A 15,784-nucleotide genomic window follows, 5' to 3' on the forward strand; every position below is an offset into this window, starting at 1 on the left:
AAATAAAAATTGAAAATTCATGCTTTTTTCTTTATTATTTTAGGCACCAAAATTATCTTTTGACTCAGAGCTCACAATTGCCAATTGGATCGCTGCACGAGAGTCCAACAGCTGTTCTCCAATCCCTCCGTCCATAAAAAACAAAAAAAAAGCAAAAGAAAAGGGAGAAACTTTTCTTCGTTCCTTCTTATAAGCAGACACGGACACTTCCCATTCTCAAATCGAGTCACTTTCCAAGAGCTCGCTGCTCCTCCCGCGAAGCGAAACATCGCCACATCGATGGCGTTTATGCTGTCGTTGCTGTGACAACAGGGAAGACTTTGGTCATCCACAAAGCCACAGAGAAAAAAAAAAAAATGGCGTACAACCACAATCAAATGCCGCAAGAACAGGTCCCCTTCCACCACTACGCGGACCAGAGCCACCACCAGAGCAGAGACAGTATGCACAAGTTCTTCTCCGCCTCAATCCTCCGCCCCCAGAACTTCCTCCGCCTCGACTCCGAGTCCAACACCCACAACGACGACGACGCCGCCGCCGCCGCCGCCTTCAACAACGACGACGACGGAGGGGGAGGAGGAGGAGAGGAAGAGATGGTCGAGGACGACGATAGCGGCGGTGATTACGAGAGCGCGAGGCATAAAGCTGAGATTTTGAGCCACCCGCTGTACGAGCAGCTGCTGAACGCGCACGTGTCGTGCCTCAAGATCGCCACGCCTGTCGATCAGTTGCCGAGGATCGACGCCCAGTTGACGCAGTCGCAGAGAGTGGTGGCGAAGTATTCCGTGCTGGGGAATGGTGGGGTCGTGGACGGGAAGGAGCTCGATCAGTTCATGGTAATAGTTTCATGTTTTTTTTGGGGTTTCTTGTTCTTTTGGTTGATTTGTCACAAATTTTTCGGAGGACTGATTCTTGATTTTTTGGCTTCTCTTATGGAATTCTGGAAGTGGGTCTTTGATAGTTTCTGATAAGTTTGTCATGGTCGGTGAATGCGATTCAGTTCTTGAACGTGGAGCTTCAGTTTAAGTGGGAATTTTGGCTTCTCGGGGCATGTAACGACTGTTAAATTTCGTGACTTTCCTCTTTGTTTCGTTTTCTTTTGCAGTATCTAGGCTTGTATTTGAACGGGAGGAATTTCTTGTAGAAATGCTTTTGTGGGTTCTGCGTGTTTGTGAGAAAGATCGGAACTTGACTACGATGTTGCTTTCATATAATTAGCTGAGAGTCCATTGATCCGAACATGGTGGATAGTTTCCTTCTTTTTGATAGATTTGAGTTAGATGTGGCAGTTGAAATCTCGGTAACTCTGTTGAGTGTGCTCTCTTCAAAACCTGGTTGTTCTTACGTTGCTAATGCTTCCTCAATTCTGCATTCCCCGTTCCTGAGGGTTTGGTGTCACGTTCTAACTTCAAGTTCCAATTGAGAGAGAGAGAGAGAGAGAGAGAGAGAGATTTGTCTTGTAGCTTGAATCCTGCTTCCTTTTGTTTTTCGCTTCGTTTTTCATGATCTGCTAGGCATTGTCGGCATTGTCTGCGTTTGAGCTTTGAAAGAATGTGAGGTACGAAAAGATTTGTGAAGTTTAGTGGATAGAACGACTTTTTGGCTCAGGATTCTATTTTTAATGTCCTCTTGTCGCATCAATGTAGGAATCGTCCTGTTTGAGTACACTAATAATTCAACTTTTGAGAGTGCTTTGGAGAATCTGTTGCCACATGACTCCATATGTATGGTCTCGTACATGGTATCTCCCTAGATTTTCCTGGCACAGAAACCAGCTTCAAGATCCTTCTGTCAGCTAATCTTTAATTGTTCTCCAAAAGAAGGGTAAATATCGTACTGTAATTAAAATTGCCTGAAAAACTGACAAAGTGTGCATTCATTAACTCGAAGAGAGATGACCTTTTCTGTGTCACTGCCCAAAATAACACGAATGAGCATTTGGAGCTTCCACAATTGCTTCCTGGGTCAACTGTAGCTGATGTTCCTCATTAAAAAAGGTTCCCTGCAAAAGAATAACAGGGATGATTGTCATGAGAACCTTTGGTGCAATAGTATCTGCTAGATGGCTTCCTTGAATCTCATATCACTTAGGTTAATAAACTAGAAGAATTACAGTCAAGTCTACAGAACTTAATTCATCTTTTGAGATGACAGAAAATATGTCATGTATGCTCATCCGTGCACTGAGATCTTCTGTAATTTGTTGATCAGCACCAAAGTGCAGAATTTGATAAAACAAGCTTTCGTGCATTAGAGGGCATGAAGAAATTTCTGCTGTCGTGACTGCTAAGTGGTTTTACATTGTATAGCTGATACATTTTGCTAAATAAATTTAAGTAAAAAAGTGTTGTTTCCTCGAATAAATGAAGGGGCTAAGATTCCACTAATTGCTTGAGACAGTGTAAACTCTCATCGTTAATTATTTTTACTCCAATCTTCTCTGTTATTTATATTTGAGCTAGTTTCTCATCTGATTTTTCTTGTCTTTCTGATGCAGACGCATTATGTTCTATTGCTCTGTTCCTTTAAAGAACAATTACAACAACATGTTCGTGTTCATGCTATGGAAGCAGTGATGGCTTGTTGGGAACTGGAGCAATCACTTCAAAGCTTAACAGGTTCTTCCCTATTCCTATTCCTATGTTTCATGTCTCCCCTGTTGATTACGTCCCCTGAGTTCGGATTACCAAATGAACATATGCCTAGGTCTTGTGGAACCTCTTTGTGTGGATGTGATGGGTGCAAATGAATATTCAAACTTTCCTGATAGAAAGAGTAAATTGTAATTTATTCTGATGTTTTAATCAAGTCACTATTCCTCGTAAAGGACCTTGGACGTTGCTAAGTATTGTGCACTCTCTCCATGCTCTCTAGCGGATTCATTTTAAGGGTGTTTTGGGGTGACGTCTGCTTTTTACTTATTTTATTTTATGGGAAAGCAGCATTTTAGATATTTCCTGATGCACTCTAATTTTATCCAGAAACTATGCTCTATCACAGAAGGCTTATTAAGATGGCACCATAGATTGGCTAATTATGATTTCCCTCGCATTGCCAAAACAGGAGTATCTCCCGGTGAAGGGACAGGGGCTACAATGTCCGATGATGATGAGGATCAAGATGATAGTGATGCCAGATTGTTCGATGGAAACTTTGATGGGCACGACAGTACGGGATTTGGGCCTCTAGTTCCAACTGAAAGCGAGAGATCCTTAATGGAACGGGTGAGGCAAGAGCTGAAGCATGAGCTCAAGCAGGTATCCAGTTATTGCCTAGTACTACTTGTTTTGGTAAATTACACTTCTTATACAGCTGATTTGCTTTCCGCTTCTCAGGGCTATAAGGAAAAGATTGTGGATATCCGAGAGGAGATTCTGCGCAAGAGGAGAGCCGGAAAGCTGCCAGGTGACACCACCTCTCTGTTAAAAGCATGGTGGCAATCACACTCCAAGTGGCCCTACCCAACAGTATGGATATTATGACTCTAATCTCATTGTTCTGTACCAGTTCATTCCAAACGATTCGCTGAGGTTTTCTTATTAGTTCGCCTGCTTCAAAAATCATCTCAGGAGGAAGACAAAGTAAGGCTAGTACAAGAGACGGGCTTGCAATTGAAACAGATTAATAATTGGTTTATAAACCAGAGGAAAAGAAATTGGCACAGTAACCCATCATCTTCCACAGTACCCAAGAGCAAACGCAAGAGGTAGGCCAATGAACATGCATTGTCAAGATTTTGGACTTCTCCGAGAATGATATATCTCACTTTGATTCTGAAAGAAGCCATGCAGGTGATCCGGATAAAGAGAGACTTATGTAATGCAAACGTGAAAAGCTACTTTCCATCTATCAGTTCGCAACAGCTCCCCATGTGAGTCCGTTCGACAGTTAAGGTCACAGCCAATAGTTACACAGGCAGAGAGAAGACTGCACTTTGAAGATGATATAGCAGAGCTTACGGTGGATCAACTATGCACACATCGACATACTTAAAACCATGCTTATGTAGAGGAAAGTCGAAAACCTCCCTCGGCTTCTTGCCAACCTCTGCCAAAAGGAGAAGTATATTGCTGTGATACTACCTGAAACGCGATGTGGCATGATTGCTTTTAATTTATCTTTGCAACAACATTAGTGCTTATCTGAAGCTGACTTAATGATCATGTGTCTTCATGGTGGAGTTCTTACTTTCATAAGTTTCTCATTTGAAGCTCTTCCTGTCAAACTTTGAAAAAGGAGCTTACATGAGCATCATTGCTGGTAAGAACTGCACGAGTCTTGCATCCTGGAAACAGGGTTTAAGGTTTGCTTCTAGCATCATGTCAAAACAAAAGAAGGTTCCTACAATTACCTATTTGCTGGTTTCATAGAAGCAAGCTCATTGAAGACGTCACTAGTTCTGATCGGATTTGAGTTTGAATGGTACACTCCAAACATGGACTGCCTAACATGTTTGACCCTCAAAAGACGAAGAAAACTCTAGGCCGTCCACATTTTTGACATGACGGGAGCAATTGATGATGGCTTTCTTAAAAGATGGATAGGAAGCATCAACCTCTCTTTGACATGACATGATGTCAACCTCTCTTTGAATCGTGGACCGCTATCTATCATCATCAATGTTCTTGGCTAGAGAAATGAAGTGGCCCCTATTTAACAAGAATTCGCCATGATAATGGAAATAATCTTGCTTTTCATTCCTTTCATTTACTGTTTTTTTTTTTAATAATAAGGTGTTTGTATTTTTAATATATTTAATCAAGTCATCCTACTTTCTTACACGCTTACCAGGTCCTTCTGGCACCAAGTCCGGCTAAATCCAGCTGACTTGGCCGTTGAGTACCATGCCAAAGTATGATGTAAATAAATTTAAGCTAATGTGGAGCCTATAGGGATTCCATAGTGGAAAATTTTAGCAATTGAGTAATGCCACAGTAAAATGTGGATACATTTTAGCCATATGGATTCTCATATGACGTCCGTGCTACAAAAGTTTTTATTAAACTTCACAAGCCAAAGACCAAGTCATCTGGATTTGATGCCGGAGGGTTGATTAGAAAATTTGAGAAAGTAAAAGAATTTGATTAGACAATTAAAAGGGTACAAGAACAAAAAAAAAAGGTCATGAATATATTACACCTATCATAAATATTAAAAAGTTATCTACATCGGTATCGACCATAAAACGAAGGATGGCTAGCTTCGAAATCAGCAATTTTCTTCTTTTCTTTTCTTTTCTTTTTTTCTCAACGGTGAGTCGGCAAGGTCACCGATTGACCATCACTAGCCACCGGCATGGGTTGGCGACCCTCGTTTGGTCTAGGCAACGGCATTGCGGTCCTCGCCGGCCACAAGCAATGGTGTTGGTATTTCGCCCCAATCCGGTCGAGGATTGCGAGCCCCTCACCTGTGGACGGCAAGGGCACGGAGACCCTTGCTCGTGGCTGGGGAGGGCCACGATACCCTCGCCTGGTTAGGAGAGGGTCACCGGCCCTCACTTATAACCATCGATGGTTGGACGGCGTTCTTCCGAGCCTAAAGTTGTAAAAAAGAAGAGAGAAAATAAAATAAAAAATGTTAATCTTGTGCATGTCAATGCTGATCATGCCACATTGGATAATCAGAGTGTCCATGTGAGCGATTTCCCAACAAAAATGGCCGGATGGACTATATTGACAAATCTTCAAAAAGTTTATGACTCACTCGGTACAATTGCAAGATTTAGAAATGAATTGGTACAAGTAAAATAAGTTTATGATTTTTTTACGTCTTTTTCCCAATCAACCGTATAGATATCTTACTAGAAAAGAAGATGAAAGTATAAAGATTAAAATGCATAATTTATCCAACAAAACAATGAACTTGATGAAATGCATCCACGGGAACCAATACATTGCAACAGAAAAGCAAAGAATGGCCAATCAAAAACAAAATATCCTAAGCGAAATCACATCCGAAAAACTACGTAAGAAAATCTCTTTTCATTTTCATGACAGTCCAATTCCAGGTTGTCCTTCCTGCTCATTTTCCTTCTTGAAACTACTCGCAAACCTAGCCGAGAAACCCTTCATCAGCAACACATCTTCCTCTTCTCTGTTACCAGCTCCATCGAAATTGAGTGCGTAGCTCTCTGCATCGTATCCAAACCTGCTGTTGTTGTTCCTCTTCTTGTCCGATCTCCAATGGCAATACCCACCAACCTTCCTTATGAAGTTCTTCCACTTCGGCCCCGCCGCGACTTCGGTGAACTCCCTCACTTTCTTGAACTTGCTCATCACCCAAGACTCGTCGCCGTTGCCGTCACAGTGCCGCATGTAAGGGTGCGCCCTGTCGCCCCGGCCACCCCGCCACCACTTGAGGCAGAACCAGCTGCAGCCGCTCGGAGAAACGTCGTCCACATAGTAGTCGAAGCCGTCCTCTCCTTCACGTCCATGTTCTTGAATTGGTGAAGGGTAAGAAGCCATGAGAGAGAGAGAGAGAGAGAGAGAGAGAGAGAGTCTATGAAGGCTCTTTGATGAGGAAAAAGTCTTGATATATAGAAGATACGAGACAGAGGAGGAAATACCAAAGAAAGAAGCGCGTCAGGTACGAGCGGAAGCGTGAGCGTGTTGATTAGGAAGGGGAAGAGAAGCAGCCAAGAAACAGCGGACGTCGCAGTTTTGCTTGTGCAATTCAAAAACAAGAAAACAGAAACAAACATCCAAGTGGATTACGAATGATATTCAAAAACTCACTCCACTGGAAATTTCGTGGCCGCATGCGATATTCAATAAGAGTTGTCGAATTTGACCCTTATCATTCAATTAAACAAGCATAAAAAAACAGTTCTTTCTTTGGTCGGGACAAAAAATGGTTGACCAGGACCAACACGTGCAGAGCTTCATGACCAATTGGCATAAAAGTTGCGGACATCATACGAGTCTTGGCTTCATCTTGTTGACTATTTTAACTAGTCGTGGACCTGACCTCTACAAATACCAAACCAGAGAAAAGCGCAGACTTTCTTCACATTTAGGAAAAACAACATTGAAAGCAGTAGAGGCACAAATGGGTTCGTAGCAAAGCCGCCAAAGCCAGACACACTGGCTGCTCAACTCGACCCAAGTGAAAGCGAACGTGGTATGGCGAAATGAACCATCCTTCAATGCCAGTAGACCATTCCATTATACTGTAACAAGACGCGAAACCGGCAAAAAAGCCAATCGAGAATCAAAGAATGGAGGCTCAGCCTCGTCAAGCATGTATCTTGGGAAAAAAAAAATTGAAAAAACACGAAGCCGACAATGGCAGCACATAATCATGAAATCTACTTTTCTTATAGCATTCACACAGAAACACATCACCCATTTTTACGATTCAACATATAAAGACGAGGAAGAGCCAGCTATGCACGCCAGCTTGTGCGGTATACTCTGTATTTCAATTGACTATATAGAACACCTATGCGTGATTTTGCATCTTTTGAGAGATCCTGGGGGACATGGATCGCAGTTCGTTTGCAATTTCAGTGAAGCTTGGTCTTTCTGATGGCTCTGCTGACCAGCATCTCTCCATCAGGGATCTCCATTCTGGATCACAGGATTCCGGTACTGGCGGTCGCAGCGTATTGCTCACAATACCACCTAAATTAATTGGGAGTCTAAGAAATCAGCAGCAAATATTCAGTCAATTAAAGCAAAAAATAGGATGAACTTATAATACCTATGATGGCCCCATAATGCAAATCCGCGTATGGTTCTTCTCCAGTCAGTAGTTCCCACATCACGATGCCAAATGAGAACACATCAACCTAGGCAGTAGGTTTACCGTTAAACATATTGCAGTAAAAGTAAATGTATACCAATACAGACAACCGTACACATTCTACCACAAGAATACGTAGGATAATTAGGGAAGTGAAAGTAGAAGGTGAGATGCCAACCTTCTCAGACACGAGACTACTGCTGCCATTCAAAAGCTCAGGTGCCATCCAAGGAAGTGTTCCTCGTACTCCACCTGATATCAGCGTCTGACATTTTACCTTGGACAGGCCCAAATCACCAACCTGAGACATGTAAAAGATCAGATCGGGGGACCTTTCAGAAGTTCTGGGGATAACAAAATTTTGTTATCCTATAAAGAACAGGACAGATATTAGATCCGTGGCAAGGATATAGTAAGTATCAAGATCGACTCGAGGCAAATTCAAGTCAAACAACGAGAACAAAGAAGATTCCATCACCTATCATCTGTCAGACAACAGACTTCACGAATCTAATCTAACCAAATGATGAGCTATTCTCTGGTCAACAAAACCCAATTGTCAGAACTTTGCTAAGATGCTAGTTGAACTCGGCATCTATGTGGAACAAAACAAAATTGATTTGAGAGTGTCCTTTAGCAAAAGAACTTCCAACAAGAAAACTTCCAAAGAGGGGAAAGCACCAGAAATGTAATATTCAAATTATCATTCCCACCTCATGCAAGAAACACTTTCAATGCAGCCACAGATCATGTGGGAGCTGCCCAACTACACTGCATTTAAAATTAGACAGCCTACAGCTGTATCAACAAGCCAATGACAAGCGAGCTTTATGGATGAACTGAATGTTGCAGCAATCGTGCTTTATGCCTATTGCATCGATTGTGCAAACACGAGTATAACTTAGCGTATGAGTAAACAGATGGATACAAGAACAAATGTCAAGGTGTGCACTATCCTCGAAGTACAAGCTTTGCAACTTCCAGACAGATATTTGTCAATATATCAATCTTGCTTCTTTTTTGGCAGATGAGTAGAAACTATATTAAAAAAGACAAAGTTGCTTCAAACTAATCGAGTCAGAATAACAGGAAATGCTTTAATTCCCCTGTTTTGGTTAATGGCGTTCTTTCCACAGTTTGAAACAGCAGAACAAGTTATCCTGTGTCAGCAAGATCACATTGTCATGAAGGAGATCTAATTAGGTCCCTTCAGAAACTCCCATCTAACACATACACACCAATGTTCTTTTGAGCACTAAAACATCAACCCCCAACATATCTACAAACAGAGAACCTGGGATCAGAACATGCCCGAATAAAGCAAGTAATTTGGTCGTTCTTGATGTCCTTTGTTTTCCACTGAATCACTCAACATCTCCAGGAGCAAAGTTTGTATCCTCTTTCAGAGTAGAATAGTATCAAGATAAGCACAAAATTACATGTTCTTCATAAGGAGTCAATAAGCATGCACAAGCAACTCACACCTGTGCATTAGAGACATCACATGAACTTCCTTATCACTGAAGCATAGAAAGAAGAGAAGAGACAAGGGAATCAGTGTAATAAAGTTCAGCATTTTGATCTCCAATCAACCACCCACCCACTGACCTTACAGATTGGTCGATGGGGATCTCGAAGATTGACAAGAAGGTTGTCACTTTTCAAATCAAAATGCACTATGTTCTTCCCATGCAAGTATTCCATACCAAAGGCCACATCCATTCCAATCAGCAGACGCTTACGCTTGTCAAGGTTCCTGATAAGAACTTAGTTTAGTAATTTGTGTTTTATGACAAATCAAATTCAAAACTAAACAATGAAAAAACTAATGAAAAAGTGGCCTAATGGTTGCGGAAGTCTTCAAACACCCAACACATGCGCGCACGCAAGTCCACACAAGTATGCACATCCGCACACAGGCGTGCCCACATACAGACATGTGCATGCACGCACACAGAGGCACAGAGAGAGAGAGAGAGAGTCGTACCTTTCGCTTTTCTGCAAAGCATTTCGCAAAGAACCATTAACCATGTACTCCGTTACTGTTGCCACAGAACCTCCAGGGCCATCAACGACAACACCATAAAAGGCCACCACATTTGGATGATGCAAGTCAGCAAGCTTGATTGCCTCATTCCAGAAATCATATCTCTGTATCAGCATAGCAACAGTGCCAAGGATTCAGAAATATTAGTAACAACTATCCAAAACAAAACAACAAAAAGCAAGAAGACCCACACCATTCGCTCTTGCTCTGAGGGCTTCCCGGAAAAACACCTATCATTGATCCGTTTGATGGCTACATCAGTACCCCTCCATTTTCCATGATAAACAGTCCCATAGGTGCCAGAACCTAATTCTCGCAACTCTTCGAGGTCACTGTTCTTAATTATCTGCAGAATGGAAATCCAAGCAAATCAAGATCTGAGTCCCAAGAAACCTGAACATATATCAGAGCAGAGCAGAGCAAATCTCTCACTTGCAAGCGACCAATGCCATCTGATACAGGAAATCCGAAATTCGCCCTCTCTGCCCCTGTAGAATTAGCATCCTACATGAAAAAGGTCAGATATACTCGATCATTAAATTGACGTACTTGAAGGATGAAGCAACCTGATGAACACCAACACTTTTAAGAACACAAAAGAGCTTAAGCACCTCAGTGTCAGCTTCTTGCTGCACATCTTTCTCCTGGTATGCTTCACAAGTGGACTCATTTCCTTCATAAACAGTTAAGTCAGGATTAGAAGAAAGAGTTGACTGAAGAACAGAAGCAGCTACACCCTCAGCAACATTCTGAAGCTCTTGCTTGATGAGATCCTCTGCTGAGCCTACAGAAGAGAAAATTAAACTATAAAACAAGAAAAAAAAGAAAGCTACCTATAGAAACGTAGAAAAACCTATAAAGAACAACCTTTGGAAGATGGAAAATGTTCTGAACTGATGTAGTTTGTGAAATTATTGAAAGGTTGCTGGACTTCATCCTCCAACTGTACTTCTGCATTCAAGTCTCCGACCTGTCCGGAACGGTTATCCAACAACTGATCCTTAGCTCCAAGGCCTTCTTTTCTCAGTCCAATTTTGGTGGGTTTTGGAGGAGGAAAATGAGTATCATGATTCAAATTCCAGGGATCCTGGTTTATGAAAAGTGACTTTGAAGGATCCTGGAAATCATCAGTCCTACCATTCAAGTTTATAGTTCCAATTTCACCAGGAACATTCATTGGCTGGAATATAGAAGCATCGTTGTTCCATGGAGCACTAGAAGAAATTCCCTCAGTCACAGAGGCCAAGCCAACCCCAGAGAACACAGGGTTGCCATGATAGACACCTTCAGGTTCTGCTTGAATAACCATCCTGGATTGTGAATTTGATCTTGGAATACCAACATTAGGTGGCTGAGACATGTTTTGAAATTCCACCGGTCGAAAGTCATGCAAATAAGGAATTTCAGGTGCCGAAACAGCAGATGTCTCGGAAATTGTGGCTTGAGTAGTCTGAGGAAACATATAGGAAGCATCGGGGAAAACGCCCGCTTTCAGATTTTGCTGTACCTTTTGCATTAATATGTCTGCCTTCCTTTGTTCTTCACTTGGCAACTTACTATGCTCAACAATGGCAGGCATCTGAGGGGGGCTTATCAGTAAAGTTTCCATTCTCTTATCAATGGGTTTTACAGGATCCATGGAAATGGAATAGTCCAGATTATCTCCTCTAGATTCGACACCAGGAAATGGAGAACATTCTTCTGAAGATTCATGAACCTGGTGTTCAGATGACTGAACAGGTTTGCCTCCTACAGGACAAGAATCGGCAGTAACTGGCTTGCTAGCCATGGCCTCCGGTTTAAGCTGGCTTTTAGCCGGGATAAAATGCTGCTGGACACCTATTTCAGGAGAAGCCTCTGGAACAACACCCATGAATGCACCAAATGGGGACTGGTCATTGCCAACAAAGCCCTGCTTCCTAGAATCAGGATAGTCCACTTTTGGAAAAGCAGCCCTCTGATTTTCATGTCTTGCCTGCAAATCTTCTGGAAGCTTTTCCTTGTGAGCAGAAACTTTAGGTTGAGTGCCATTTCCTGGATCAATTAGACCATCCCCTGGGGTTCCAGTTACCATGACCCTGCTCATTGGCCAAGATTGTACATTGTCTTCCAGGCGGAGACTGTGGTAAACTGAGCTTGAAACCGTTATATGACCAGTAGTACTGTCCTTTTGTTCCTGCACCAAGGTATCAGAATGTGCATGAGGCAAGGCCTTTTGACACATAATGCATTCATCAAACCTCTGAACATTCTCAGCCTGCTGATTGGTTGTTGATCCATCAGAGTAAACTACATGTCCTGAGGGATACACTTGATGCCAACCATAAGCACCACCAACCATCGCAGGAGGTGCCTGGACTTGATATGCGTTGTGATTTGGCTCAACAGGAAGGAGAAACAACCTCTGTCCAGATGTTCCATCATGCCCCAACTGAGTTTGTTGAGGATGAAGTAACGGCTGAACTACAGTTGGCCTCAAACCCACCTGCGAAGAAGCGGGAACCATTGTCATATGCACGGGAGACATGAACTGATGTGAATTACCACTGATAGCACTCTCAGAGAACTGTTGTTGGGTATACACAGGCCCAGATGTTCCCAACAGATGATGATTTGAAAAACCCATCAAAGGAGGCACTGGAACATAATCGGTGTGGTTGATGTTCTCCTTGCGCTGATCCACATAACCCTGCGGGTAAGGTGAAGCTGAAGGAATTCCTCCTCCTGCTTGCTGCATATCATAAACCAATGGTCTCGGTGGCACGGATTTCTCAATCTCCGGTTGTAAAGATGATGCTTGGAGAGGGCCGGACTTGACTGCTGGAATGCCGACAGTTGCAGAAGAATCATCAGCATAGGTCGTAGGGTTTTGATCAACAAAAAACAATTTTGAAGTATCACTAGAGGTGGCTACATTTCCTCCAGGAGATAACATGCTGGTCGACGGTGCCCCACTTAAATCTGCTTGGATAGGAACTGCACTATCAACAGCTTCATTACCACTAAAATCAGAATTTTGCGTGGATGTTGCACTTGCTATACTCTCTTTCCTAGTAATGCCACTGCCCATACCATCCATCATACCATTGACTGCTTCAACATATCTCTGCCCACTACTGTGCAAGTCCCCAAACTGAATTCCTGAAGAATCAAGCTCAGAAGCAGAGAAAAGAAAAACTCGCATCTTAGCTGAACCATCTGAAGACCTCTCAACCAACTTCTCATACTCTTCCATCATATTATCAAGATCATCAGGGCATGAAACTGAAACTAGAGCATCAAGATCCTCATCAGGGAGCTGGTACTTAATAACAACTGGCTGCCCATAAGTATCCACCATCTTCTGCTCTAACTCATTAAAGCTCACATCTCTCCTGACACTGATGATTCTTGTTTGGCCTCCTACATATCTCAACATACCATCACTTGGTCTAGGTAAGATTTTACCCCCAAAACTACACAAGAATTTAATTTTCTTTCCTGACACCGAATCCTCACCCCCTTCTTCACTCGGCTGACCAACCCCACTTCCACTAACTTGGTTGCTCAAATGGGGCCTCCGGCCAATTCCTGAATCATTACTAACCTGCTCTTCCACATTCCCGCTGTCCCTTCCAACCAAATTCCCGCCAGAACCACTCCGATTCACAATTTGACCTCCGACCTGATCCACTGCATTGCTGACAATCCTGTTCCCTACATAAGGGCCTTGACCAAACCCTGGAACTGCCTCGTTACCATTCTGATCAATGGCATTTCCTCCTACTTTACTCACCAGACTAGGGTTATAACCAAACCCGACAGCTGGATTTACACTCATATGCCCGTAAGGAACTGGTGCACGAGGATACCACGCAGCAACACCAGGCGCACCAGTTGAGTATCCCAAGCCTCCGTATCCGACGTCCGGAACCGTTGCCGGATAGAAGACCGGTATCGACTGAGGGCTACTGGCCTCGTGAGCAGGGTTAACGAAAAACCCTTCCGCATTCCGGGTGGCAGTTGTGGGCTGGGCAATGCGGGGCTCCTCGGCCGTGGTCCGAGCCAAGTTGAGGGGTCTTAGATCCATGGGGACCGAGCTTTGGTCAAATGCCATTCTTCTAACCAATACTCAGCACAACACAATCCGATTCAGCAAAAGCGAGTTTCTCTTTTCCCCTAACAAATTACGACTTCCCTTATTCGATTCCTCCTATTTACATTCAGATTCTGGACAGTTCTCGCAACACTGCACCAAACCCAATTGAGACGGAGCAGATTTAACCTTTAAAAAAAAAAAAAAATCTTTCAACAACCCCAAACAAAAGAAAACAAAAAAAACCGACAAAAGAGCAAAGTAGACAACTGAGAAATTACATAAGCACCTACCGCGGGGAGAAGAAGAAGAAGAAGAGAGAGGCGGAGTTCAGTCGGCAGAGAACAGTGCTCGAGCGATCCACTAGAGCAGATAAGAGCTCAACCTTAGGGCTTTGATTCTCTCTCTCTCTCTCTCTGCGTCGTCTCTTACTACCACCTCTCCGGGAAAATTCAGGGGAATATCCGCAGTCGCCTTCTCCTCAATTGTCTCTGTTTTCTTGAAACCTCTTTTTGCTTCTTTCGTTCTTTCTCGTTTCTAAATGGAGGTGTAATTTCGCAACTTATAATATAGCTTAATCAATTTAATTTGATTTCTTAGGAACGAAGTACATATGAGAGGGAGAGAGACAGGGGCACGTGGCGTGGGCCATGCAAATTGGAGTTTTGGAAGGAAACAAGAAGAAAAATACTTTTAAGAGTACGATTCCTCGAATCCAATTGAGCGTGGAAATTTTCGATTAAAAATCTAATGATATTTTTATCAGAATCCGAAAAGCTTCGCATTCAAGATCTTTTGCTTCTGACAAAAAAAAAAATTATGCTCTGATATCATGTGAAGTTTCGTTAGGTCACTGTTAAATTATTGTAAAAACTTAAACTGTTAGATAAAAGCGAGATTTAACATTTAATTGCTCCAATAATGACAAATACACATGTCACTTATTATGTTTTCTTTTAAGAAAAGGAGGTAAGATCAACTTCATTTAAGTTTGATCGAATATTGATTTGTTCGAAATGGATACTATTGCTATTCGAAGGAAAAGGAATATATTTCTCGTTTCAGAATACGAGAAATTTGTTAAGGTAAAACTTTGGTCGGGATTGCGTAGAAACAAAACAGCTTCATTGACTTTCATTTCTGGTCGTTGTTTGGTCGGTAAATCCCAAACCCTTGCGACAAATTGTTTAATGAACGCTTTCACCTTTAAGAAATTTTTTAAAAAAAATGGTAGTTTAGACTAAAGGGAATTAATGCTAGCATAGGCTTTTTGACTTTTTTTATGTTTTTGGTTGAAGTATGGGTTGAATGGATAAGACGCGTCAACAAGTGTATAAAGTGACAAAAATTGTAGAGTAACCGCCATGGGATAAGGCCTTTGAATGAATAGGAAAAAGAAAAACTTAGTGCCTTTTGTTTGGAGCATATACACACACACACAAAGTTAATATCACAAAAAATTCTAAAATAGATTTTTTTTTATCACAAAAAATCTCAAACGGGTATATTTGTGATAAATTTACCCGAAATTATTTTTTTGACCATTAAAAATCTTAAATTAGTACATCCATTATAAATTTACCATAAACTAATTTTTTTTACCACAAAAAATTCTAAATTTGTGCACCTATGATAAATTTACCTTACTTTAAATTGGTTTAGTACCATGAAAATTTCTAAATTAATACAATTGTGACAAATAGAGGGTAAAAATCCCAAACGGATATACTCGTGAACTATCATGTGTCATCCGACTCGGTAATTTGATTGTTAGATTTAACGAAAACGAACGAAGGGTAAATTTATCACAAGTGTATCGATTTGGGGTAAATTTATTATAAATGTGCTAGTTTGGAATTTTTTGTAGTAAAAAAAATAATTTAGGATAAATTTGTCACAAGTGTATCAATTTAGGATTT

The 15,784-nt window shown here is 41.9% G+C and overlaps 3 protein-coding genes and 2 long non-coding RNA genes across 11 annotated transcripts; 3 read left to right on the plus strand and 2 right to left on the minus strand.

Annotated features, from left to right (window-relative positions):
• Positions 1-206: 206 nt before the first annotated feature.
• Positions 207-4,193, plus strand: LOC115752592 (homeobox protein knotted-1-like 3). Of its 3 annotated transcripts, none has more exons than XM_030690842.2 (6): positions 207-836; positions 2,498-2,618; positions 3,064-3,257; positions 3,336-3,467; positions 3,570-3,706; positions 3,781-4,193. In XM_030690842.2, the coding sequence occupies exons 1-6, from the start codon at positions 357-359 to the stop codon at positions 3,818-3,820; spliced, it is 1,104 nt and encodes a 367-aa protein (XP_030546702.1). In that variant the 5' UTR covers positions 207-356; the 3' UTR covers positions 3,821-4,193. The 3 variants fall into 3 exon arrangements, with proteins under 3 accessions (XP_030546702.1, XP_030546704.1, XP_030546703.1); XM_030690844.2 differs by having other exon boundaries at positions 208-836; positions 3,792-4,193; XM_030690843.2 differs by having other exon boundaries at positions 209-836; positions 3,784-4,193.
• Positions 843-1,883, plus strand: LOC125314634. Its single transcript, XR_007198111.1, has 2 exons — positions 843-1,558; positions 1,647-1,883. It is a non-coding gene; the product is annotated as an uncharacterized LOC125314634 (long non-coding RNA).
• A 1,794-nt stretch (positions 4,194-5,987) lies between the features above and the next one.
• LOC115752579 lies at positions 5,988-6,464 on the minus strand. The gene has a single exon (XM_030690826.1). The coding sequence runs from the start codon at positions 6,462-6,464 to the stop codon at positions 5,988-5,990; it is 477 nt and encodes a 158-aa protein (XP_030546686.1).
• A 679-nt stretch (positions 6,465-7,143) lies between these two features.
• On the minus strand, positions 7,144-14,373 carry LOC115752558. Of its 5 annotated transcripts, XM_048277424.1 has the most exons (11): positions 14,155-14,370; positions 12,084-14,018; positions 10,658-11,966; positions 10,402-10,574; positions 10,223-10,294; positions 9,984-10,136; positions 9,731-9,894; positions 9,352-9,499; positions 7,922-8,044; positions 7,702-7,789; positions 7,144-7,622 (listed from the first exon to the last, which is right to left on the minus strand). In XM_048277424.1, the coding sequence occupies exons 2-11, from the start codon at positions 13,884-13,886 to the stop codon at positions 7,441-7,443; spliced, it is 4,215 nt and encodes a 1,404-aa protein (XP_048133381.1). In that variant the 5' UTR covers positions 13,887-14,018; positions 14,155-14,370; the 3' UTR covers positions 7,144-7,440. The 5 variants fall into 5 exon arrangements, 4 of the variants coding, with proteins under 4 accessions (XP_048133381.1, XP_030546664.1, XP_030546662.1 ...); XM_030690804.2 differs by having other exon boundaries at positions 10,658-14,018; positions 14,159-14,370; XM_030690802.2 differs by having other exon boundaries at positions 10,658-14,054; positions 14,159-14,370.
• LOC115752560 lies at positions 8,479-8,882 on the plus strand. Its single transcript, XR_004016762.2, has 2 exons — positions 8,479-8,600; positions 8,732-8,882. It is a non-coding gene; the product is annotated as an uncharacterized LOC115752560 (long non-coding RNA).
• Positions 14,374-15,784: the final 1,411 nt, after the last annotated feature.

The sequence above is a fragment of the Rhodamnia argentea genome, chromosome 4 (genome assembly GCF_020921035.1).
Source record: "Rhodamnia argentea isolate NSW1041297 chromosome 4, ASM2092103v1, whole genome shotgun sequence".
NCBI lineage: Eukaryota > Viridiplantae > Streptophyta > Magnoliopsida > Myrtales > Myrtaceae > Rhodamnia > Rhodamnia argentea.

What these genes read in the sequence shown, in the direction of transcription:
- LOC115752558 (XM_030690804.2), bottom strand. Translation starts at nt 13,886, where the DNA reads ATGGCATTTGACCAAAGCTCGGTCCCCATGGATCTAAGACCCCTCAAC. An exon ending in GCTTTGCAGAAAAGCGAAAG is followed by an intron (nt 9,500 to 9,730) that starts GTACGACTCTCT and finishes AGTTCTTATCAG; the next exon opens with GAACCTTGACAAGCGTAAGC. An exon ending in GCATTATGGGGCCATCATAG is followed by an intron (nt 7,623 to 7,701) that starts GTATTATAAGTT and finishes CAATTAATTTAG; the next exon opens with GTGGTATTGTGAGCAATACG.
- LOC115752579 (XM_030690826.1), bottom strand. Translation starts at nt 6,464, where the DNA reads ATGGCTTCTTACCCTTCACCAATTCAAGAACATGGACGTGAAGGAGAG.
- LOC115752592 (XM_030690842.2), top strand. Translation starts at nt 357, where the DNA reads ATGGCGTACAACCACAATCAAATGCCGCAAGAACAGGTCCCCTTCCAC. An exon ending in AGGAGCTCGATCAGTTCATG is followed by an intron (nt 837 to 2,497) that starts GTAATAGTTTCA and finishes TTTCTGATGCAG; the next exon opens with ACGCATTATGTTCTATTGCT. An exon ending in CCAAGTGGCCCTACCCAACA is followed by an intron (nt 3,468 to 3,569) that starts GTATGGATATTA and finishes AAATCATCTCAG; the next exon opens with GAGGAAGACAAAGTAAGGCT.